This window comes from Tyto alba, unplaced genomic scaffold, assembly GCF_018691265.1.
Source record: "Tyto alba isolate M040663 unplaced genomic scaffold, T.alba_DEE_v4.0 Super-Scaffold_27, whole genome shotgun sequence".
Classification (NCBI taxonomy): Eukaryota; Metazoa; Chordata; class Aves; order Strigiformes; family Tytonidae; genus Tyto; species Tyto alba.
Genome location: NW_024881301.1, coordinates 27,967,307 through 27,991,581, shown reverse-complemented (window position 1 = coordinate 27,991,581; position 24,275 = coordinate 27,967,307). Strand labels below are relative to the sequence as shown.

General features: G+C 42.8%; 1 protein-coding gene across 3 annotated transcripts in view; it reads right to left on the bottom strand.

Moving 5' to 3' along the window:
* The window catches only part of EPB41L4B (erythrocyte membrane protein band 4.1 like 4B), a 176,535-nt gene extending 152,996 nt beyond the window's left edge, over nucleotides 1-23,539 (bottom strand). For all 3 annotated transcript variants that reach the window (XM_042797948.1, XM_042797949.1, XM_042797950.1), the window contains exon 1: nucleotides 23,142-23,539. In XM_042797948.1, coding sequence (XP_042653882.1) covers nucleotides 23,142-23,444 — 303 coding nt within the window. In that variant the 5' untranslated portion in view covers nucleotides 23,445-23,539. The remainder of the gene's footprint in view (nucleotides 1-23,141) is intronic.
* Nucleotides 23,540-24,275: the final 736 nt, after the last annotated feature.

The window sequence follows — 24,275 nt, the reverse complement described above, 5'->3', positions numbered from 1 at the left end:
AGGACCTGAAACGTGGTTTCAAGGAAGGGAATGAAAGAGCATATAGGCTATATACACAATGCGACTGGTCAAAAAACCCACAATTTCAGTATGCCAAAAGTGTACTTCATCAGAAAATGGATCCATGCAGGTAGAAATACCCAATTACGAACTACTACAATTCACTGCCATTAGCAACGACATACTTTCACCACAAGCACCTATGTAAATAGCAGTCCTGAGACCATTCACATTTAGCATCAAGACTGATGGTATGCTTTCAGGTAACTTGCTTAGATCTCTTAATTAACAGGACACTCTACAACTTTTCTTTAAGTGTCTTTCTCCCCCTTCCCTCCCACCCCCATCTCCTTACCTCACACCCTTTGAGAAATTAAAATCGTCATGCAACAGTTAAACACCCTTCCAGTATCACAAGTAGCTATCTTACATTTTCAGTATGAATGAACGCTGGCCTTATACTCATTTCTAAGGCTCATTTACAATACAGCTGGATCAGTTCTTTCCTAGTTTATTTGCTTTCAAGAGAGGCTTCATTCTCAATTGAAATGACAAATTTCTCCAGCAACCACACACACACAGCTTCCTCAAGCCTGGCATTTTTAGGTTTAACGGAGCCTTTTAAATTGCTGATGTTTTAATTACTATAAAGCAATATATACTTATTAATTACTTTGGAAGGCCTGTGCAAAGTAGACAAGCATTAGACTTTCATACATAAATACTGCAGCCAAAGAGGATGTTTCAGCTATTGAATACAGTTCATATTGTTGATTTGTTTCATATTTGATGTGTTTTCCTGGCAAAAAAAAAAAAAAGCTTCTAACAACATGAACTAAAAGAATATAATCCCTTAAACATCAGGAATAAAACCAACTCTGTTGACCTGAATCTGTTCCCATCAACTTCCTTTATCTGAAAATTGGCACTCATGCTAAATGGACAATATAAATAGCAGCACTGAATGATTGGTGTTTGCTGGATAAGCTGCCTATACTTTTCCAAATCACTTTAGGAGAACTGTATTTGTTAAAGTAATGATCCTATTCAGTTATCGCACCCTACTAAATACTTTCCTTCTTGCTCATTTTGGGCTGCCAGAATTCTTCATTCAGAAGAAAGATGGCACAGTCACCCCAGTTTCTCAACAAAATAATATCATAATTTGTACTTCATCTTCGCTGGACTTTTAAATTGTACAAAGTGCTTGTGAAAACCTTTATTACCAGACATCACAACTACTGCAGGAGGGAGGGGGGTAGGAAGGAGAATCAGGATTAGAGTATGTTACAGATGTATGCCTTGCCTGAATTTGTTATTAGCAAAGTGTAACATTCAGTGTGATTAGTCATGAAGCACGAGTCCTGCTTTATTCTGTGACACTGGCAGAAGTGCACTGAGGTGATGACTATCAACAAAGCGAGCTTGTAATCTGGAGCCATTAAAGGTGTGCACATGCTGCAGCCAGGCACCAAAGTCACATTCTTTTTGGCTTTGCCCTTCCTCTCGTTTCACAGCTCTTTTATTCATGTGACATTTTAAATTAACACAAGGTTTCCTGCCCTTACACCACACCTTCCACAGCAGAAGCTGTAGTCTCATTAGTTTCCAGAAACCTTATGTCTACCCTGATTTTAAAAACTAATGTTAAAATTTTTAAGAAAAGACAACCCAATGCTAGAAAATGCAAGCATGACAGTTCAACCTAACTTATATAAAGAAAATATCCTCTGTCTATAACAGAATCTCTGCAATAAAGGCAACCAGAAATTATTTGATTACTATTGGATCATAGGAGATTATTATCCTAATTGCAACAGTCAAGTTTTCCCCTATCAAATAATCTTTTTTCTTTCAGAAACGCAACTCTGGCTTTGACCACAAACCTTTTCTTTCTTCCTCCAATTCTTCCCTCAAACTAAACAATTACATCCTCTATACTAGAAGAACAAAGGCAACTTTTTTTTCTTTTTCTAAATAAACTCATTTATCTTCCCAAGTTCAGGTTTGCTTTTACATCAAAGACAGTTTTCCCAACACTGTGGTAAGTACTGGTGCCAGTTTATTTATCTACTGATCTAGAATTACGTTTTTATCATGCTGTAGATCTTTAGGTCCCAGAGCTGTACTTGGAGTTTTCCTTTGCCCAAATCAAGTACAGAATGCACCAACATACAATTAATATAGGAAGTCAGGAAACATTCATTTAAAATTCATGCGAATAGCACAACAGCTTCAGGAAGAAAATGTAAAAAAACAAAAATTGTTAAGTGACATGAGTTTGGTTTGTCATCACAGCCCATCCCCAAATGAGTCATAGTAACTCAAAACAGAGATCATTAGATAGTCACAGAGCATACATAATGAAGTTTTATTGAACAACAGGTGCGCTTTAGTATTATTAGAGCAAAAACACCAAGTAACTGCATTTTGCGAGCATACAATTACTGAGGAATGCACAAGATTTATTAAAATTTAAAAAGTGGTTATGTATTTTAAAAAAGCCTTTCCTAACTCACATCCTCTCACGTTTGCACCTATTTCTATGCAAGTTAGCAAACAATTTCAAATTCTCGAGGGTGGGGAAAAACCCACACTTGACAATCTCATGTTTATTTTTTTTTCCTAAAAGTATGCAGCAAATTGAAGACACTTTTTTTCCACCCCCCCCCAGGATTGCTGAGTGAACATGCAAATTCAATTTTTTCAAAAAGAAGAATGACTATGCCAAGTTCCATGGCTTATAACATTAATTCTTACTATTATAAACAAATTACAATAAATTACACAGGCTCGCAGTAGAGTTAATATACTCTCTGCCTTTAATACAAAAATATAAGACTTCATCTTTGTTTAGAAAAAATGCACTTCGAATGGATTGCTATAAGCTGTTTGGTTTCTAACTTCAGTATTTTGCCATTAATCTTTTCATGTGTTAACGCTTAACATTCCATTTAGCTAAATCCAAGTATCACTAAGGTTATAAAAACCAGTTTAACCCACCTTTTGACTGTTTTTTGTTTGGTTTTGTTTTTTTGGTGTTTGGTTGGTTTTTTTTTTTGTTGTTGTTGTTTGTTTGGTTTTTTGTTTGTTTGTTTTTTTGTTTTGTTTTGTTTTTTACTGAGCTTCACAATGTGGTCTTATTCACTAGAAGGCCCAGCAGAAAAGTCAAATCTATTCCTCCAGGTTAAAACAAACTGCACACTGCAGTACCAAGCTCCAGAGCATCATCTCTACTACTCAATTGAGTAATACTTTATTTGCCAAATCTCCATAGAACTTTACAACATTTCTCCTCATCTAATCAAAATAAATACAATAGTCCTACTTCGCCTGAAGGATTTCTAAAATCACTTTAGCAGTCTGAGGTTGGCAGCATCATTCTCCTGCCTTTGTTCTTAAAAGACACCTTATGGATGATAGTCATAATCAAACCACGGAAATGAAACTTCCTCCACAGGTTTAGTTTTTGAAGGAGCCAGATTCCTCAAAAACAAGATCTCAGATAAAATTAAGACATGGGCAGTAAACACTTCTTCCACACACTGTCATCAAGTATCAAAAATACACTTCATATCATAAAAAACACAAGTTCTATCGTTGAAGCATTTCTAAGAAAAGATGTAGTTCAACACAAAACATCAAGAGAAAAGAGTATGCTTCTGGAGATGGGAGAACGTAACTACCATTTGACTGACTCATTCCCCACAGTACTTATGCAAGTATACATTCTGTCCATCAGGCTGGAAAACAGTATGCTGAGCTTGGTGTACCACAACAACAAGTATTTCAAATTCAAAGAATTAAACACGACGCACACAGACCTGGTACGAGAAGGACTATCACTGAGGAATACAGGTTAGCTATGTTAGGGGCGTACTAAGACAAAAATCCAACTACAGCACCAGTTACATTAATGTAGAGTCTTGAATATATTGGCCAACACAGTTGAATCTGATGGAAAAGGACTATCACAGTAAAATAGCTGTCTCCTGTGTCAGCAGCATGAAATTTGGACAAAGCATAAAATTTGGAGAAAGCTGCAACGATCACTTGGCAGATTCTTAGAGGATTACATATCAAAAACATGGAACATCCATGTCAAACACTGCTCAGGAACATGCAGAAAAAGAACACACTAGAGATGACACTAGGAAAAACAAAAAGTGGTGATACCCCTCCCCCATCTTTAATAATGAGGAAAAAAAAAGTCTGAAAAAATGGTGGATCAGCCTGAAAAGCAGCTCAATTTAAATGGCATGTTTGTGAAAGGACATGATCTGAATTCTTTCTTTTGAGCATATTCTTTGAGTTCCGTTCAACCCATTACCCACGCACAAAGCCACTAACAATTCAGGTTACACATGTCATGCTGATCACAAATTTAAGACTCAGATGATAGCTGAAATCTTGATCATAATTTACTGTGACAACTTCATACTAAAAGTATTTAAAAAAAAAAGGAAAAGTTCTAGTTTGAATCAGATATAAGGTTGAATTTGAAGGATGATCAGCTTAAAGAAAGACAGAAGGAGAGGAAGAATAGAAGAAAGGAAAAGAAGAGGTTATTCTTCCTCTCCTCTGATTCGTTAATATAAGATTCAATTAACAATATTCAAACTCCACAGCACTACAGGAATGGCACTTTTCAGACCAAGACTACCCTTGAAAAAACACGTGAATATGGTAAATTAAAATACTGTAAGCATCATTACCTTTACTGTTTTATACTCTGTAGCCAGTCACCCAATGCAGGTAGTACTACAAAGCTTTTACACTTGGAGCCCAGCACACGCAACTAAAGGCAATAGTTTCATATTTAAATGCAGAAGCTTAAAAGCAGCATCAGCAGTGAAGTAGAGAAAGCTCTCCTTTTCTCTCTAGCGTAAAGAAAGTAGCTTAGCTGCAGGGTTTTAGCAGCCCTTAGGGCCAGAGCAGTGTGACCAAAAAGTATGGTGAGATTTACTTGAGATATGTCATTTCCCTACCCTTAAACATGTGGTTATTACTAACCATATACAAGTTTATATACATATATATAAACAACGTTATAAACACACAGATAGCACAGTGGACTGATTTGTCATCTATCACAACAGCAGACAGCCCTCATGCTACTAGTTTATCTGAACTGCGCACTCTGAACCTGGCAGTTAGAGTGAAACCAATCTGACAGGAGTCTGCTAGTTCATAACCATACACTTACTTCACTGAGATTGATAAAGTTGCAAATAAAGTATATTAAAGCATTTTAGATGATGGACAAGATATGAGTATTGCCTTTAAATTGTGCTATTTTGATTTATTTTACGTTGTCAGAATGAACCTGCAATTCCTCTAAACACACAAGTCAAATTTACATAAATTCAGATGAGGACTTTGCTTCCTCCCCCTCTCAGAATCAGCAGAGATGTTTAACAGAAATCTCAAAGAAATCAGAGGGCCTAACTGCATTAATTTGGAATCGTGTCCCCAATCCCACCCCTCCACCCTGTTAACCTAAAGCACTTGGGCTGGGGGAATATCAAACCAAATTTTATGAAGTAATTTGAAAAATTCATGAAAAATGTTTGGTTTTCTGTGATTCCAAGTGTGTAACTAAAATACCTATAATCTGCCTAGATTAGCTGTAGCACACAGAATCGTGTTTTAGTAAATTATCAGATTTGTCTATGCTTTAGCACTGTTCTTGACCAAATTCTTCATGGCCTGTTTCATGTAAAAAGCTGTAAGTTTTTAATGTAGGCTTACTGGGTGTTCCACAAGGAAAGCTCATCTTTTCTACCCTACAAGGTTATCACAAGACAGTCACCTCAATCCAATAAAGAATGTCAAAGCAAAAGGAACTTTGTACTGTAACACTGCAATACCTTTAGTCAACTTCCAGTATTTGTGTAAGGCGAAATTCCGCTTCTAGAACAAAGTCCAGATAAAAAGGCACCACAGCTAAACTAATATCTTCAATCTCATGTAGTCAAGAGGCTTTGCATCTACAGACTGAGTGTTTTGTTTCTGCAGGTTATCAGTCCAATTCCTCTTGCAGCCAGTGTTTCAGATCATCCGCCTTTTGGTCAGTATAAAACTTAAAATTTGTTCCTGAAGTACATCTGTAGTAGTTTCTGGGGGCTTTCCAGACAAAAACCCCTACAGAGGAATACTGTGGATGCAGAAAGAGCAGTCCAGAACCATACCAAGAAGCCTGTCAGGGCAAGCAACCGCTGCTTCCAGCTCCTCAGAGGACCACAACAGTGCTCGACTCCCACCACATCTGTCCCACTGCTGGCACATATTGCCGCTAAACTACAACAGCAAGCTGGTGGTAACACAAGAGCAAAGGACTTGGCAACTCTTTGCTGGTGAAGCGTGTTAGAAGCGTAGACTTTTCCTTATTCAGATGGAGGCCCAAACTGGCAATCTTGCCACAGCTGTTGAATAGAGAAGTACCCTCTACAAATCACACGCTCCCAGGAATCTGCCAGAGATCACCAGTTCCTCCAGAACACAAAACAAGCTTCTATCTCAGTCGCTGCAGTGCAGTATCTCATGGTTTAAACTCGTATCTAATCATTCAACAGACAGGCTAAGACAGCACACACAGATCCTTCTGGCAGTTTAGTTACAGAGCAAGACAACTAAAGGTAGTAACTTCTTAGGCAATCGCCAGTAATCTTTTTGCAGCTGTTTATCAAAGCCTCAAGTCTTTCTGTCCAGATGGGGATTACAGACATTGTCACCTTACTACCCAGACAGTGTAACACCTTCAAAGATAATTTGGGAGTATGACAAGAGCAGCAGCAAATGCCTGCATCTTCAAATAAATAAATAAATAATAATTTAAAAATTAATCAAATCTTAAATGGGAAACTTCACCCATAAACACTAAAAACAGCACCTCTTGGCTCAGGTTGATCTCCCTCACTCCGCAGTTGCAGCACAACGTCCCTGACTGTATGTAGATGCAGGCATGCACGTACACAAAGAAGCACCAGATGGCCTGGGAACTCTGTTTTCTCAAGCATTTTGAAAATTGGATTTATTCCACAAGCCATCGTTTCCCTGGTTTTCCAAGAAAAAAAAAAAAAAAAAAAAGAAGAAGAGGGGAGAAGAAGAAGAAGAGGGGAGAAGAAGAAGAAGAGGGGAGAAGAAGAAGAAGAGGGGAGAAGAAGAAGAAGAGGGGAGAAGAAGAAGAAGAGGGGAGAAGAAGAAGAAGAGGGGAGAAGAAGAAGAAGAGGGGAGAAGAAGAAGAAGAGGGGAGAAGAAGAAGAAGAGGGGAGAAGAAGAAGAAGAGGGGAGAAGAAGAAGAAGAGGGGAGAAGAAGAAGAAGAGGGGAGAAGAAGAAGAAGAGGGGAGAAGAAGAAGAAGAGGGGAGAAGAAGAAGAAGAGGGGAGAAGAAGAAGAAGAGGGGAGAAGAAGAAGAAGAGGGGAGAAGAAGAAGAAGAGGGGAGAAGAAGAAGAAGAGGGGAGAAGAAGAAGAAGAGGGGAGAAGAAGAAGAAGAGGGGAGAAGAAGAAGAAGAGGGGAGAAGAAGAAGAAGAGGGGAGAAGAAGAAGAAGAGGGGAGAAGAAGAAGAAGAGGGGAGAAGAAGAAGAAGAGGGGAGAAGAAGAAGAAGAGGGGAGTTTATTCAAGTGTTTAAAGTAGTTGTCACTCTAGTTGAAATCTATCTTTCTAATGCGACTTGTAGATTTGGACCTAAAAGTATATATACCACTGGAACTTTTTCAGCATGATTCAGAACTGTCCATTTGTCCTTTTGAGATATAAATAATCTTCCACCTGCTTCTTAAAAGGTGTTGGTTTAGATCACATTTTTGAACAATGGTTTCTTTCCATAAATGTGATAATTTAATCATTAAAATCCTGTATGGTTAATATGGAAGATGCAACATGAAGTCAAACTCTTCCACAGATTAGTTTCCAAGTGAGAGATTAAACTAAAAATAATTGAGGAATTACAAATGTCAATTCAATTTTTTTCTTTCCATTTTACTCACCATCAAGAATTATTGAATTTGTACTAGCAGCAAGACTCATTTCTGGGATATCTACAAATAAAGATTTAAAATAAACTCAGACCATTTGGATTTTATGGATCCCTGACAGGCTAGGAATCCAGGCTCTGCTCAATGCAACGTCTTTTCTCTCAACAGCACAGTCGTCTTTCACCTCACTTGCAGCCAACCTCAAAGGGATAAGGAGTGTATAAGTACTCCATCACACGATCAAGTTATGACCACAAGAAGATCTTTTTGGCCCTGTTTCTATTTAAAACTCCACAGGTAGAACCTAGAAAAAGGTGACCTCTAAAAATTCTAGAATCTTTCTAATTTCAGTAGCAGCTTTGTTACTCATATCAATTCTGTCTTCCTGTTAGATTCCAAAAATAAAAACTAGAAATGGCTGGGTCCGGTCAGCAATAAATTAAATAACAGCAGCGTAATTTATACCACTCATCACAATTTCAAGAAAATTAAGTCTCATAGAACAAATCTAACTTCTTCCTCCATAAGACAACACTTGCATTTGATTGCAGTAACAAGGAACCTTAGAATATATTTCTGCCAGATAGCTGACTTTGGCACAGACGAGCTCTTGCAGATCTAGCTTGAGTTACTCTTGCCACTATTTCATGACTGAACCATAATGCTGCAAGCAACTAAGCATTGCTTCTCCACTTCATACTAATCTGCCTGACTTCAGTGGGGCACAGGAGGAACACTCCCATGATCAAGCTATGAGAGCACAAAGTACATGAAACAAATCATTCCTAAAGTGATTATTTATACCCTCAAGGCCCAACTCAGTAACACAGAGGTTTTTACAGCACTTTAGCCTTAAAGAGCTCCCATGCCCTCTTGTCAGGTTTTTGTCTACTGCTTGGCCCCTTAATTATGCCATACCTTTAATTTCTGACATTCAATGCTGCAAAAGCATTTTTTTACAGTGAAACATCCCTGGATTTGATCCCTGACCTGGCTTTCAGCACAGCCCCACAACCATCTAAAAGGGCAGGTATCTACCTGCAGCACCAGAATGGGAATGAGAAGCCAGGAACTCTGAACTTGTATTGACCATGAAACACCTGTACTCTCAAAACACAGCCCACGAAACAGTCCGACAAAAGCAAGCATAAGTATTCCTAAAGTAGATGTATGTAGTCCACAACGGGGAGGTGTGGAAAACAAAATAAAAATAATCAGGAAGGGAAAAGAGGAAAGCAGCCAGCCAGCAGCACTGTCAGTGCAATCCTGAACTGTTCCACTCACACTCATGAGACAGTTTTCCCTGGGAGGAAAGTCATAAAAATCACTCCTGCTGAACTTTGCAAAACTAGTACAGTAGCAGGAGATGATGGGTCTTGTTGGCTGTACACGCTGATTTGCATCTCTTGGGGATGCAGAACTGCATCACCACACTGTAGCTGAATTCTGTGAAATCACAGGTCACACAGAGGAACAGAAGTTTCACTCATATTCACTACTTCAAAGACAGTGAGTGTCCGGGATTCCAGCAGCACTGTAAGAACTCTGGTGTAACAACAGAAAAAAAAAAAAAACTGACCATGAGCTCTCAGTGTAATGCTATAGCCAAAAAAGTAAACATGAGCCATGAATGCGTAACAAGGGAACATTAAGTAAAGAGCAATGCCATTTCATGTAACATTCGGCAAAACATTATAACAACATTGCTGTGCCCAGCTCAAATGTCTGTACATTATGCACAAAGTCAGAAAAAAAAGCTACAAAGAATAATTCTGAGTCTGAAAAGCATCTGGAAATAAATTTTGGTTTTATCTATTTGGACAATCAAAGATAAGACTAAGAATGCTTGCATGTGAATTTCACATACCTTCATGTGGAGAATATTTTTCCCCATAGTCCCAGGACTTTCGCCGCATGTCTGCTCAGGTACCAAGACAGGTGATAACAGAGACCATAAAAATTTCAGATACAATAAAAGACCTGTTATTGTTCTAAAGAGTCCAGGTACAACCTGAATAAGTAACGGCTTCTCATTAAAGACTTTTAAAGGCAGACAAACTAATGAGATCCAAGAAGAAAGCTGATGTTAAAAAGTGACAGGCTTAAAACACGTTCTTGGAAGAAGTTCTAGAGACTCATCAGTGAAGCAGAACAAATTAAGCGTGCACAATGATCCTTTTTGACCTGAAATAAATCTACAGCTCAGAACCTATTCACTTCGATATGCCATCCATATGACTAACTGTCCAATATAATTCAAAGACTGATAGTTCAAATAATATCTAGGGAAAACAGTCAGTTGACTTCCATTTAACACCATCGTAACAGCTTTAACAAAAGATGTTAAAAGGAGGAACAAACAGGAACAGAGACAGCTGGAACCTCTGCTAGCCACTTACCCAAAGCAAGTTTTCTTAGTTAGCAAATGCAGTAGCTTTGTCAGAAGTGACAATAAAACCACTAAGGTTTTAGAGAGAACGGGGGAACAAAACCCTAAAAACGAACAAAACCAAACAAAACCAAACAGGTAACAATAATCATATTAGTGGTTTTCTGCAAATATTTCATTCTAACAATTCCCTTTGTAAAATAATTGCTTGTAAAAACAGTAAATCCTGTCAGTACATGTAAGTTTGTATTCATTTAGTCAGGCCATAAGAACACTGTCTCCCTCCCTCCCTACTCAAGTACAAAAGTACAAAAAGAAAATGTGCGTCACAAATCCTAGCTACTTCAAACTCCAATTCCATTCCTTACAGCCACCAGGAACCAGCAGCCTCACAAGGGCTTTTGAGATACAAAAGTCAGTTTGAATAACACCATAAATTCATTCAGCTCTGAAACCAAAGCTGCATACTTGCCTCCTAGCATTACAATACCTGTTTCTGCATTTATAACGTACCCGTTGGCAGTAAAACCACTCCAAGTTTATTAGCACTGCAGGTTATGTCCATCCACAGGACAGAAACAGAAATATACTCCAGAGCATATATTTCCTCATCAGTCCTGCACCCAGTCTCCCACTCCCCGGTTCATCCCTTTAAGAGCTTCCACTACCATCTGTGCGAGGCAGAGGTTACCCAAGTTTGTGATTTCACAGAACACTTTTCAAGCAAAGCAGGCGACAGCCTGGATGTAGACAAGGTGGTTCACATCTTGTCCCTCTGGAACCACACCGAGTTAGTATTTTGCCTTCAGGGACATTTTTTCAGCACCACAAACTGCTGTTGGATTGCACAGCACCAGTCAACTATCTGGCTGTTTGTTTCCAATGAGAGCTTTCACTTTTTGTACAAGACCACGGAAACAAAAAAAACTTTGTTCTCCATCTCACCTGTATCAGCTCTGCAATGCAGACAGACTATCGCACCATTTTACAAACTACTACAAAAATATCGTAGTTTTCTAAGACTCACAAAAGTGGGAGAAAACTTTCTTTCCTGATACATAGCAGGACTTGCAGTTTGACCCAAAAATCCTGCAGGGAAGCAAGCAGCTCCGTAGGGAAGGCTCCCAGAGCCTGGGACTTTTCACAGGATTTATATTTGGTAGCTCCCCCAAGTCATTTAGTGCTGCCCCAGTCTTGACAGCTTTATCCTGTTAATGGGGTTAGTGCATATGCAATAAACAGAAATTCGCACCCTTTAAATATTCTTTCTTCCTTGAAACCTCACCATTCATTTGCCCTTTAGCTTGCAAAAAACAGCTTTTCCAAACACCTTGCTGAAGATTTTGGTATTACTTTAAAGCTCTATCTGCCTTAATTTAAGAAATAACTTTTGATTTCAGTAAACAGAAAGATGCATTGGAAATTCTGAAAGCAGAAGAAACAAAGTTCATTTTGAGGACTATCCTTCAAGATAGCAGCACCGGCACTGCAGCTTGCTCACTTTCAACAGCTCCTGAAAATCACAGTGAAGACATAGAGGTTCTTCAGACTATTTTCTCTTCCTAGAAAATATTTTAGAAATATTTCAGAAAATATTTTCAGAATATTTTTTCTTCCTAGAAAGCTTCCAGAACTTGGTTTACTGAAACAGCTGGGAAAGTTCTCCACTCCTGGCATTACACAAATGCTGAGAAACTGACAGTTACAGGGAAAAATCTGCTTTCTGAAACAAACTTCTGATTAACAATATTTTCTACTTCTGAAAGACCACATCTTTTTGCTTTGTCTGGTAATTTTTCAGGTTATGATCATGCTAGTCATGTTATCAGATGATCTGTTTCTCTCTGTCAAAGTAAGATTAAATTCTTCTAGAATAAATACTTCTTTCAGTATCTAATACCATAACATGTGGGGGGAAGAAACCAAGGTCCCCTTTCGTGACCATAACAGTATTCTTAAAGCAAAATCTTTGCCAAAAAAGCTGAACTTTTTTTTTTTTTTTAAATACACTTCACGATCAAATTATAAACCAAAATATGCTGGGTGTTTAATGTGAAAATACATCAAGATCTAAGCACACAAACTGTAAAATGAGAGTATCTGCTGGAAAACTTCAATAGTGGCAAACAAAACCCACTTGTTTTCGTTTCACAGCACTGAATTTTTCTATTTCCCTTCCCCTCCAAGAAATGCAGTCACCAACTTCAGTCTATTTTTTGCTAATATACAGACAAATGCTCGAACTCCTTCCTCGTTTTCCCCATACTTTGTGAACACCTTTACTTTTTAAAGCCAGAAATGACACATCAGAATGGTTTTATTATAAGATAAATTTATAATGCAAATCGTGCATCAACATGCTACACAGGAAAAGAGAAATTGTAAGCAATACCAACGAAAGAAGAGGTGGCTCAGAGAATTCAAGAGGAAAGAGAAGGGAAGGCAGTGAGTAACCTGATCTAGTTTCCAATTCTAACTTTAAGAATACTATACAAATATTTGTTGTGCAAATTACTTCCTCACAGATTGACCTCCCAAAATAAGCACCTTTCATGAATCACCAAAATCCATCAATTAAAAAAAATCTCCTCTCCAAGTGCCTACTGTTTGCAACAAACAATTTGAGTACTATGGCAAATGTTTTGATTCCCCAAAGACACCCCCATTTTCACACTTAAAAAATGGGATTTGATTCTCTATTTTACAAGTTTTGCAACAGTTCATCCAACAGACAAAAGCCAACTGTGAAATATCATTGCGGGGGGGTTGGGGAGTGAAGGAAGACAGAGCAGACATACAGGCAGACGATAGCTTAAGCAATCATCTTAAAGGAGAAAGGGAAAAGCGCTACAGTCAACATTTAATAGCTTCAGCGGCCTCAGTAAAAGGAATCAGCGATCTCTGCTGTCTTAGTGAGCAGGTCCCCCCATTAAAAAGAAAACCCGTCGAAATTAACATCTTCTAATTAACTGGAAGTCAAGGACAGAACCCCAACGCGCTGCCAAGGGCTGCGTGCAGAACTCATTGTGCGAGGCAGAGGCAGGGCCCAAGCAGAGCCCCCCGCAGATGCAGCCCGGGGTTCCCCGCGAGGCCTTGGCAGTCGAGACGCCCCAGCTCAGGAGCACTCATGGAACAGGGCTGGGAACGCTCCTCCTCGCCCAGAAGCGATGTCAGTAACAAGCAAGAAAACATCCTGCCACCCTCTCTTCACTGTCAAACAGCAGAGAAAGAGAAAAGAAAAAAAAACTAAATCAAGCCAAATGCACGCGATAGCAGGAAGAGGGAGGAAAAGAAACGAAGTCTTTTGCACAGCAAACAAGTTACATTGCCACTCTATTAAAGCAGCTCTTCTCTCCACAGAGCTACAGCAGGGTGTCTGAGTTCACCCAGATACACCTCAGCATCCAAAGATCGCAGCATGAGAGAAGACAAGTGGCTACTGCCCGTTGGACTTCACCCTGCCAGGGTGCTGCCTGTCCTAGAGATACAACCTATTTTGAAGAATACCACCACTCTTCACTCATTTGCTTAATTCAAAGAGATAACAGACTCATCATTCATCATCTCTCAAAGCAAAGCACTCATGGAAGGTTCATTATTCGGGAAGCATTTCTACTCAGTAAGTATCCTGAATATAAAACCTACACACTGAGGATGCGCATCTCTACTGAATAGTGATCTTTGTTGCAACACAACGATTGTACAGAATACTGGCGTTTTCAGATCTGCCTATAAAAATGGAAGTTCTTGGGTATGATCTTTTTACATAAATGCAAGCCCTCGATTTAAAAATGATACCATATCACAGCTCCAGGAACTACTAACAAGGCATGAAAGAGACTTCTTTAAATGGTAGGAAACAGCCTTGATCGATTCTGGATGGAAACAAGAGAGACAAAGGAAAAAACTGAACAGAACTGCTCCTTTTCTCAGAAAATGTGGAAAACATCCACTTGCACAGTTAAAGCAGTAACATTTGGGCATTAAGTAATTTTGTTCGGACATCACAACAACAAAAAAGATGCACTTAGCATGTTTATTCTAGCCATCAATATTAAAATAAGAATTTGTTCGCAGCCTAGGATAATGTTAAAGCTTAACAAAGCCAACTGAAATTGCTAATACATAACCTACAAGACCTCTAATAGCGAAACGTACACAGTAAGAAACTTTTAACTTAAAAATGGTAAGTAGTTTCCTTGTTTAGCCTCAACGTAGGCAGAAAAATAGGTGTTTTCCCAGGCAAAACTGCTAAGCTACAAAATTCCCCTCAAGTGTACATATATTTATACATATAAATATGTATACATAAAAAATATGAACAAAAATAATAGGTACAATCAATTACTGGTACTACGAAGAACTACTGGGAAAAACATTATTTTCAAAGAGACACAAAGTAATTCATCCTTGGGTAAGTTATCCTTTGAAATAATGCTGCAGTCTACAATAATTTAATTACAGGTCACAATCCCTAAATTTTAACAGTATGCTTTTCTAACTGCGTATTTGATACTGGTATGTTCACATGAGTCCAGGTTCTTTTGATGAAAAGGACCTACACTCTGCATATATTTGCCTAGAGTTATTGGTTGTATTTCACAAAAATTAAATTGGGTCCTCTGTTAGGATTTCCAGTCTCGTTTTATCATATAAATTGTACCACATGTATTAAAATAATGAAATACAGTAACATCTCAATTCAATGTGTTTGTCAATATACCAAAAAAAAGGAGAATATCTGGTATTTGTTTGGATAAACTATCTGTGGTTCCACAACAACAAGGAAGGGAAACAATCTGAATTGATACAGATCGAAACCATAAATAGTCAATATAAATTAACTCTTAATATTTTTCATGCTTCATAGCTGGAGTCTGAATCTGGAACTTCAACAAATATTGCAAAATAATCTCATCACAATGTAGCTAATGGTCCAGGACGTATTTAAATTGATGCACAGAAATAAATGGAAATAGCAAGTCAAATAAAGAGCAGATGGTCACTCTAAACACTTCATTACCCTCCAACCCTTTTATTTCTAATGTGGAAAGAATAAAAGAACATTTACCATAGTATGCATTGGAAAACAAATACTAAAAAACTCCATGTGTTTCTCAAGTAATTTAAAATACTAACCCAGCAACACTGTACGTGCAGGTAACAGCTGTCAACTTCATCCTTCTAGCAAAAAATAAATTATTTGTACTTATCCTTATATTTTACTTTGCAAGGGTCTACAAATTCAATGACGTATATGTTCTCCCTTCTCTCTCAGCCTCCTTCCCACACCATTTGAACTTTCAGGTCCATTTTTGTTGTCTCATATGAAACCATGCATTTGTAAAGTGAGGAAGCTTAACCTTTAAATTAACTATTTCACCAACTGTTACCAATGTTCCCCTCATGTCTGCTCCACCAGTGGGAATGTTCAGGACACCCACACCATTTGTGCCCTGACAGACAGGGCTAGTCAAACGGGCTACATGAGCTGCTGAGCCAGCCACAGACCCCTGGCCACCGCTGGGAAATTGCATTTTTATGGGGAAGAAACAGGACTAAGGAGCATTTCAGATTTCTGAGAGTTGCAAAGAACCACAGAAATTACCTAAACTGGTAGGAGGGAATGGGACAGAGAACTATGCTCAAGGCCCAAACCAGAAGGAAGCACACCTCTAGTGCTCTTTAAAGTGCCTCCCAGAAGAGATCCTCCATGGTGAACTGTTTCACCAGCTTGTGTTGCTGCTCCTGGGGGGCGAGGGGGGAGAGAAAAACCCCCACAAAACTAGAAGAAACCTGCCTTTATTAAAAAGAAGCTTCAGGAATTATCATGCTAGTAATACAGATGGTATCTACACAGAAAAACTACAGAGAACTGCTGAGGAAGGAGACTGCAAAGGAGAGGGGTGGGTGGAAATGGTTGAAAATTTAAAAACAGAAGCCCTGAATTGTAAAACGGACCTATGCTTGGAGAAGGAGAGACACTAAATGAAGCCAGCCTCTCAGAAAGTTACAGGGAAAAAAAGATATTTACAGAGGCGCTACAAGTAGGAGCACAAGGAAGCACACAAGGGGATATCCATCTCCTCTGTGTTTCAGAAAGAACTGGATATCCCATACTTTATACACCACTTCTAGTTCCTTCAATATTTCAAAACAAACAATCTTCAACAATCCAAAACAAACTAGTCTTCTGCTTTGCTCTTCTATAGGGGCTGCACTTCCAAAGTATCTTTGCTCCTACTTCCTGCCTCATAGGAACTTTTACATGCCCAGACATTCTTTTTCCTCTTCAGGACCACTACAATAAGAGCTTGAAGCTACAGGTGTGTTACCAAGAAATTTAGTCTAGAACACAACCACTGGGGAAAAAACACAACATATTAGATGTATGCTGATCACGGAAAAAAAAAAAAAAAAAAAAGCTATTTTCTAATTGTTCTGAAAATTTCCTTCTTATTGACCACCTCCATTCAAATCCATGGTGGTATTCTGAGTTTCTCCAGTGTTCGTGATCACGTAGTTAAGCGCAGTGCAGACAGCTGCTACTGAAATACATTTTAGTACTAACAAACAAGAGGCCCAGCCACACTGACGTTTCACATGGTTACCTGCCTAAGCACAGCTGCACTCTAGTCCATTGTAAAACGGCTTCCGAAAGAATGCACACAACAACCTTATCTCCTCCCCATCTCTTCAAACACATGCACTCTCCATCAGAGATTTAGTGCCAGGCGCTCCTACTCTTGTCTTTGCAGTATACTGCTCTCATCGTTGGCTTTCTTCTCTTCACTGGTTGTCAACTCTTTGCAGCAGCAGTCCTGTTATCTTGTCTATCTGTATTGTGCTGAAAAACGGTATTGATTTCCAGAAATAACTAATGCAACTCAGAAGCAGAATTCATCTAACATATGCCAAAACAAAATGGTGTTCATCGTCTACCTCTTTTACTAGGTACTGTTGAAATGTCTTTTATCTGCTGTAGATTTATTGGGGATGTTCGGTGAGCACATCAAGGGCCTAAAATTCTCTCTTCTCTCTCAAGAACCTAACACCGCGTGTTTCTGAAGCGCAGCTGCAGTCACACGTGCATACCCCATCTCACTCCTACTTCTCCGGGGCTCCGTATGTCCCCGATCCTGTACGTGATTCTACTATGAATGCTTTTCACACACCCTCAGCATACGTGGGAATGCATCAAAGTATACAGTAAGTACGTGGATAACATAATTAGAGGCTACAGCCAGAAGACAACACATCAGAGTTCTCGCTACAGTAACTTCATCAGAGCTGTAAGGTAATGAACAGGCATTTCAACATGAACTGCAGAAGCAAAATACACAATCCCTTCTACAAATGGAGCTTGATCAGTTTGTGAAGGGTATTACAGGTGCTGGTGGCCACAGGAGTTCATGAACACGGGAGGCTCTTCCAGCGCTGCAAGTATGCTTTTAACATTTTCCAGCAAATACCCTAATTTTATGTTGTTGAAAGATAACTTCTGCATAAATAAGGCATATTATCAATTTAATAAGTGATAAAAGCTTTGAAGCATTAATAAAAAAATCCTGTTCCCCATCTGATGTAATACATCTATTTGGGTGGGGGGTAACTCCTCAGTTAGGAGACTCCAAAGAATGACTTGACTCTAATTGTCTACACACATCATATTAAGTGCATTTCTCTAGAGTTAACATTGCTGAAATGTCATTAGAAAACTATGTGTGATGTAAGAGAACAAAAAAAAAAAAAAAAAAAAGTGTGGTACTTCTCTCCCTATATTTATAACTTTATCAAGTCAAATACACTAACCAATAATAATAAGATAGAGATGACCACTCAAGAGTTAATTTAACATTTACATTTGATGTAAGCAGAGAGACTAGACAGCAATTTTTGTTATGTTCATGTGACTCCACCAAGAAAAGGATACAAAGCATAGAAGATTTAGAGATTGAAAAAGGGTACTGAAGAATATTTACTATCCCTATCCTGAAGTGTTTCCATAGCAGCCAAAACAATTATTAAAACAGATACACCAAAAGGAAAGAAATAACACAAAAGCTATCCATCTGAAAACAATACATAGATTTGAAGAGTTATATTTGAATTGTTCATTAATTTAATCATTAAACATCACCTTATTTCTAATATACCACACAGGTCTTTGTAATGACATTCCTAGCAGCACAGAAATTTATCAGAGCAAAGAGATTTTTAGAAAGGAGTATTTAGGAGAGACAACATGTTGACTGCTGTGGCTTCGTGTCACAGTTAATGTAAGGTATCCAATATATGCTTTGCAGGATAAGGATTTCCACAGTAGAATAAGCTTACCATTTGTTCCCTCTTTTTTATCCTGTTTAGATTACACAAACCCCAAAACACCCTACATATGTTCATTCCTCTCCTGGCCTCCCCCAGCTTCTCACAGAATACTGTTTTCAGTGGCATTAAGAAAAGGGACATTAATTCCTGCTACTTCAAACAGTCCCACTGAATAGTCATCTTTCATATCCTCCCTTTAAACTTTCATGAATTGAAAGTCGGAGACTCGTTTTTTAGAAATGCCAACAACTATGTCTTGAAGTCAACAAAAATTGGCTTTTCGGCCTCATCTGAAAGCCATCTATAGACTGTTCCATTTATGTATTAAGTAGCAGGCATCATCACCACTCCATAAATGTCAATGCTCTTTCCCTGCATTCTTTATGTAAGAACACAGCATCATCCACAACCGTTTTTTTCTTTCATTAAAGTCATGAGTCCTCCAGAAAAACAGAGGCAAGATTGTTTTGACAGCAGTGAGCAAGCAGTCTTCCATCTACCTACAGCTGAGCTACAAAATCTAAACAAATAGCAGCCCCCAATGCAAGTGAAGATGCAATACAAAAGATTCTAAGCAGGTTCTCAGTGGTAAAAAGAAATACACCGATACCTACGTGAGAGGGAGGAAAGGATGGTTTCCAATGTAAGTATTTTTCTCCTTGCGTCAATTCTTACAACTAGATTTCAGTCATGTAGGCATGCGGTGCCGGGTCAAGAGGAAGTAATGACACCGTTTATGCTCCCCTTCCTGTGGGAAATCACCCCGCAGCAACGGAACTGGTCAGCTGCCATTCGCTCCTAGACAACGGACCCAACCTTAATAGAACCTCACATTTAATACAGGGCCCTGCAGAGCTCGTGGGTTTAAAAAGCCATCCAGTGCATTAATCTGTTTCGAAAGAATACTTTTGAAGTACACGACTCTTGCCTTAAGAGTGAACCAAAAAGCCAGCATCATTAAGCAATCCTTGAAGTTTCATGCGAGAAGCTGAGTTTAGAAGCCATTGTCCAGAGGCACCTACAGTGCTCAGAATAATTCTCTGTTGACATCTGTACGGGGACAGCTGGGTAGGAAAGAAGACCAGGGCAGCCAGAGAACACCGGCAAGTGAAAGAGTCCACAGCACGACAGGAGAGCAGGCTAGCAGATGGGGTAGTCCACGGGCAGAAGACATGCAGCAAAAAGAATAAAGTGCAAATGCCCCAAGAAGGAAGCGTGTGTGGGAATGCAGATAAAGCAGAAAGGTGACTCCGGTCACAGTATTGCTATACAGCCTGGAGAAGAACAAGCTAAAGGAGGACTTGGAGATCAGGGTAGATTTCTACTTCTGTTACCATCATGAGCAGACAAGAGCTTATCACATGTGCAGTTTCTAATACAGATAGCATCACATAAACGCTCATCTTAACCCCAAAGATAGTTATCAACCTACTGATAAAGGATTTATTTTTCCGACACTATCATTGGCCCCCACATATGACAAAACACTGTGGCAGAACCCGATACATTTAACCTGCACAAAGGTCTCGGGGCTTTAGCTTTACTTGAATATTAAAAAAACCCAAACAGTAAGTCAATAAAAGCCCCTGAAACTTTTCTCTACAAGTATAGCTGAAGTTTTCCCTTAGTCATGTCTTTTCTGTCATTCCCCCACACAAACAGACCCTGTAGTCTTTAAAACCTAATAAACCTTTCAATTACTTCTAAGCGAAGCCTTAGATGGCAGCCTAAAAAGTTGTAGTTACAGGAGTATCACGCTCGAATATTGACAAGTTCCTTTTTCCACTGGAAGGACAACTGGGGCGTAATGTTAACAGGTAGTAAAAAGAGCACACTTGAGAGTATCTCCTGAAAACAGCACTTGTGAACACAACCAGCAGCACACTAAAGTCCTCAGCAGTTATCTGCATACTTGACTTCATGGGTAAGCCGCTCACTGGTGATGAAGCACGCACCCCATCTCTTCCCATAAAATTTGAGCTGAAATGGAGAGAAACCACCATACATATTATTTCTTTTTAAATGGAAAAGATGCTACCCTATTCATTCAGCTTAACCAGTTCAGTACCACAGCTTCTGAGTATTAAAGCATGTTCTGTTTCAGGCCCTAATTCCATAAAATCTAGAGCTGCAAAGCTCAGAGAAACTTCAGCGATCAACTTCTATAAATGGTGCAACGCCTCTTTCAGTTTTTCTAACTCCCAGTGTGGGCGTTACTTTCTGCGAAAGAAAAGGAAAAAGCATGAAGAACAGATATGCAACTCAACAGAGCAGTTTTTAATCCTCAAAACACTGACACCTATGACGCGCTCCAGAGTCCTCCACCAGTCTAGGGATTTCAGTGGAAAAAGAAGAAAAAAAACCTTCTTATCCTGTCTCTGGACAAATGAACTACAGACACCACGTGTGCAGCTCACATTCGGAAAACACTGGCAGCCTGGGCTTCATCTGGAGGTCAAGTTCAAGCACAAGTGCTCCACGGATTCTTTAATGGAACAAGCAGATACTTTCATATACTTTCAATACTCAAGGCCTAAGAGTGCCATTACCTCGTTTTGTGATGCTTCAAAACCACAGACAATCTTAAACCGGCTCCACAGCAAAAACTGAACGCTGATAAACCGGAGGGAACACAACCTTAAGCAAAGTATTTACTGAGTTTATCTATATGGAGCTCTATAAGTAAATCCTTAGCTGATAACATTCATCAAGCCCTCGTTAGAAAAGATTTGTGCAGAGATGTTAGAAGGACTGCAGCAAGTTCTGAAGGAGATGCGAGGAGGGGATTATATTACCATTTCCAGTATCTGGAAACGCATGATCTAGTCCGTAAGGCAAGGGAGGCCTGATAATTCTGCAGCAAGTATCTCTAGGTGGCTCCATTCACATACTTCTGTATTCACTTGTAAGAATCTTACTTCATCTCTTCGGTTTAGGCAGAAACCACAGGGTTGCCCTGTTCTAGTGAAATTAAGTCAATATATATAGATAATTATTAATAAGAAAGGCACCTAACGAGATTCAGAAGGTACTCTGAAAAAACACACTCTCTGTTTCACACTATTGGAGATTAAAGCAGTGTGTAATTCATCAGATTGTTACACTCATTGTTAGTAAATTCTCCCACCTGCTTTTGTAGACCAAGCTTAGTGGCTGGCGATTATTTGGGTTGAAATGGAAAGAAGATTAAATGTTTTTTCAGTTACGATAAACTGCCGTGCTATTTCCCAGGGAAAATTGTGTTTTCAAGAGGAAGGGAGAAGGTCAGCAAAAAAGGGCGGGCATGGAGTACTTGGCAGCTGCGGGAATGAGTGTCTGATCAAACCCCAAGATCTGTAATTTCGTGATGTACACCGTGCAGCTTCCTTTCGCAGAGCTAAAGGGCCACGCAGCGGGCTCCGGGGGTGCCGGAACACCCACAAACGTGGCCCAACTTCGCCAAGCAGCCAAACGCGCAGCCAGCCCGGCAGGCCGGCCACCGTCCCTTCCTCATTCCTCCAGCACAGCGGCAGCAGCCGCCGAAGTTCCGCGCCGGCGGCCCAACCGCCCCCCCCGGCCGGGCGGCGCCGCGGGCCGGGCCGGGGCTGCCGCCGCGGCCGTGCCCCGGGAGGGCCGTCACGAGGGACCGCGGCCGCCCTCCCCCGGCACGGAGCGGGCGGGCGCTCGCCCGGGACCGGGGGCTTCCCCTCAGGCATCGCCCGGGCCGGGCCCCCGCAGCCCTCCCCGCTCGCCTCCCGGCCGGCGGAGGGGGCGCCGGCAAGCGGGAGAAGCGAGGAGGCGGCGCCCCCGCAGACTCCCCGCCGCGGCGGGCGCAGCGCGGCCTCGCCTCGCCCCGCGCTCCCCGCCGGCGCCACAGGTGCTGCGGGCGGCCCCGGCCGGAGGGCGGCGAGGCCGAAGGCACGGCCGCCCCGCCGAGGGCCCGGCCCCGCCCCCCGGCCCGCCGCGGTGCCCCCGGGCGGGGCCTGCGAGCAGCCGGGGACACGCACACGCAGGTAGCGCCCCGCGCCGCAGGGCCGGCTCCGCCGGGGAGAGGCAGCGCGGCAGGGGGTCGCTGCAGGGGGCCGGCTTTTGGCTGCGGGGAGGGAGGAGAGCGGGTGCCCACCGCCCTCCGCGCTCGCCGCGGGGAGAGGGAGGCGGGCGGAGCGGCGGTCATGGCGGGGAGGCACGCCGCGCACCTGGCAGCAGGTGCATGCGGGGGGGGGGGGGGGGGGGGGACACGGACACGGACGGACGGACGGGACACGGCTGCCAGGACGCCCGCCGAGGGGGAGGAAGAAACTAGCGAGGCTTGCCCGGAGAACGGCGCACGTTGTGCAGCCGGGGGGAGCGACTCGCAGGTGCCTGTCATCGGACACACACACACGCACACACACGGTGCGGAAGAGGGGAGGGGGTCGATGCAAGCGCTGCTCCGCAGGCAGGGCAGGCGAACGCACGTTACTCACCGGCAGCTCCACGCTGACTTCGCTCCCGTCCAGGAGGAGGACGCGGCACTGCAGCACCGGCTTACTGCCGCCGGCCGCCGGGATGTGGACGGGGGCTCCGGCGCTGTGCACCACCCCTCCGGGGTGCGGGGAGGAGGGGAAGCCTCCCGCGCCGACGGCGGCGGCGGCGGCGGCTCCTCGCAGCCCCCCGTCCCGCTCGTCCCCCTCGCCGCCCAGCCCGCCTCGCCCGGCTCCGCGCCCGGCTCCTCGCCCGTAGCGCTGCATCGACCGCCGGCCAAAGGTCCTGCGCAGGAACCGCAGCATCCTGGGGGCGCCCTGCCCGGCCGCTCACACCCCCGAGCCCGCAGCTCCGCGCCCGGCCCCGCGGCGCCTCCCAGAGCAACGCACCAGCGCCGCCCGCCGGGAGCCGGCCCGCGCCGGGCGCCGCCCGCCCCGCCTCTGCCGCCCGCCCCGCCCCGCCCCGCCCCGCCCGCCGCCGGCACGGCGGGGCGGGCCGGGCCGCGGCCCCTCCCGCCGCCGCTGAGGCGGGGGGACCCGCGCGGCGGGCAGGGGGAGCTGCCGAGGCGAGGCCACCCGCGGCGCTCGCCCGCGGCCCGCCGGGCTCCCTGCGCCTCGACCCCGCTGGCCTGGCCTGGCCGCGCCGCTCCTCCAGCGCCTGCCCCGGCTGCGCCGCGGTTCGGACGGTCGCGCCGGCCCTTGGGGCGGCGTCTGCGCGATGGCTGCCCCCCGCCGCCGCCCCCGGGCCGGGCCGGGCCGGGGAGGGGAGGGGAGGGCGGCCGCGGGGCCGCTCCCGGGCGGGTGTGCTGGGCCCGCCGCCGCCGCCCTGCGCCTGGCTCCGCTCCGGGAGCGGGGCTGGATCTGCCGAAACCCACCGCCCCGCCGCGGCCCCGTCCTTTGGCGCCCAGCGAGCCGCTCTGCCCCCGCCCCGCTGCCCACCCCACCCCGGTCTGCCGCTCCCGCCCCTCGGGACGGGTGCGAGAGGGGATGGGGGAAGCTACCAGCGAAATAAAAATAAAAAAAAAAAAAGGCGAGGAGGGATGGAGAACTAAGAAAGCCGGGCGCAGCCGGGAGGACGCCTCTCCCCTGTGCTGGGGGAAGCCGAGGCGGCGGGTGAGGAGGAGGAGGAGGAGGAGG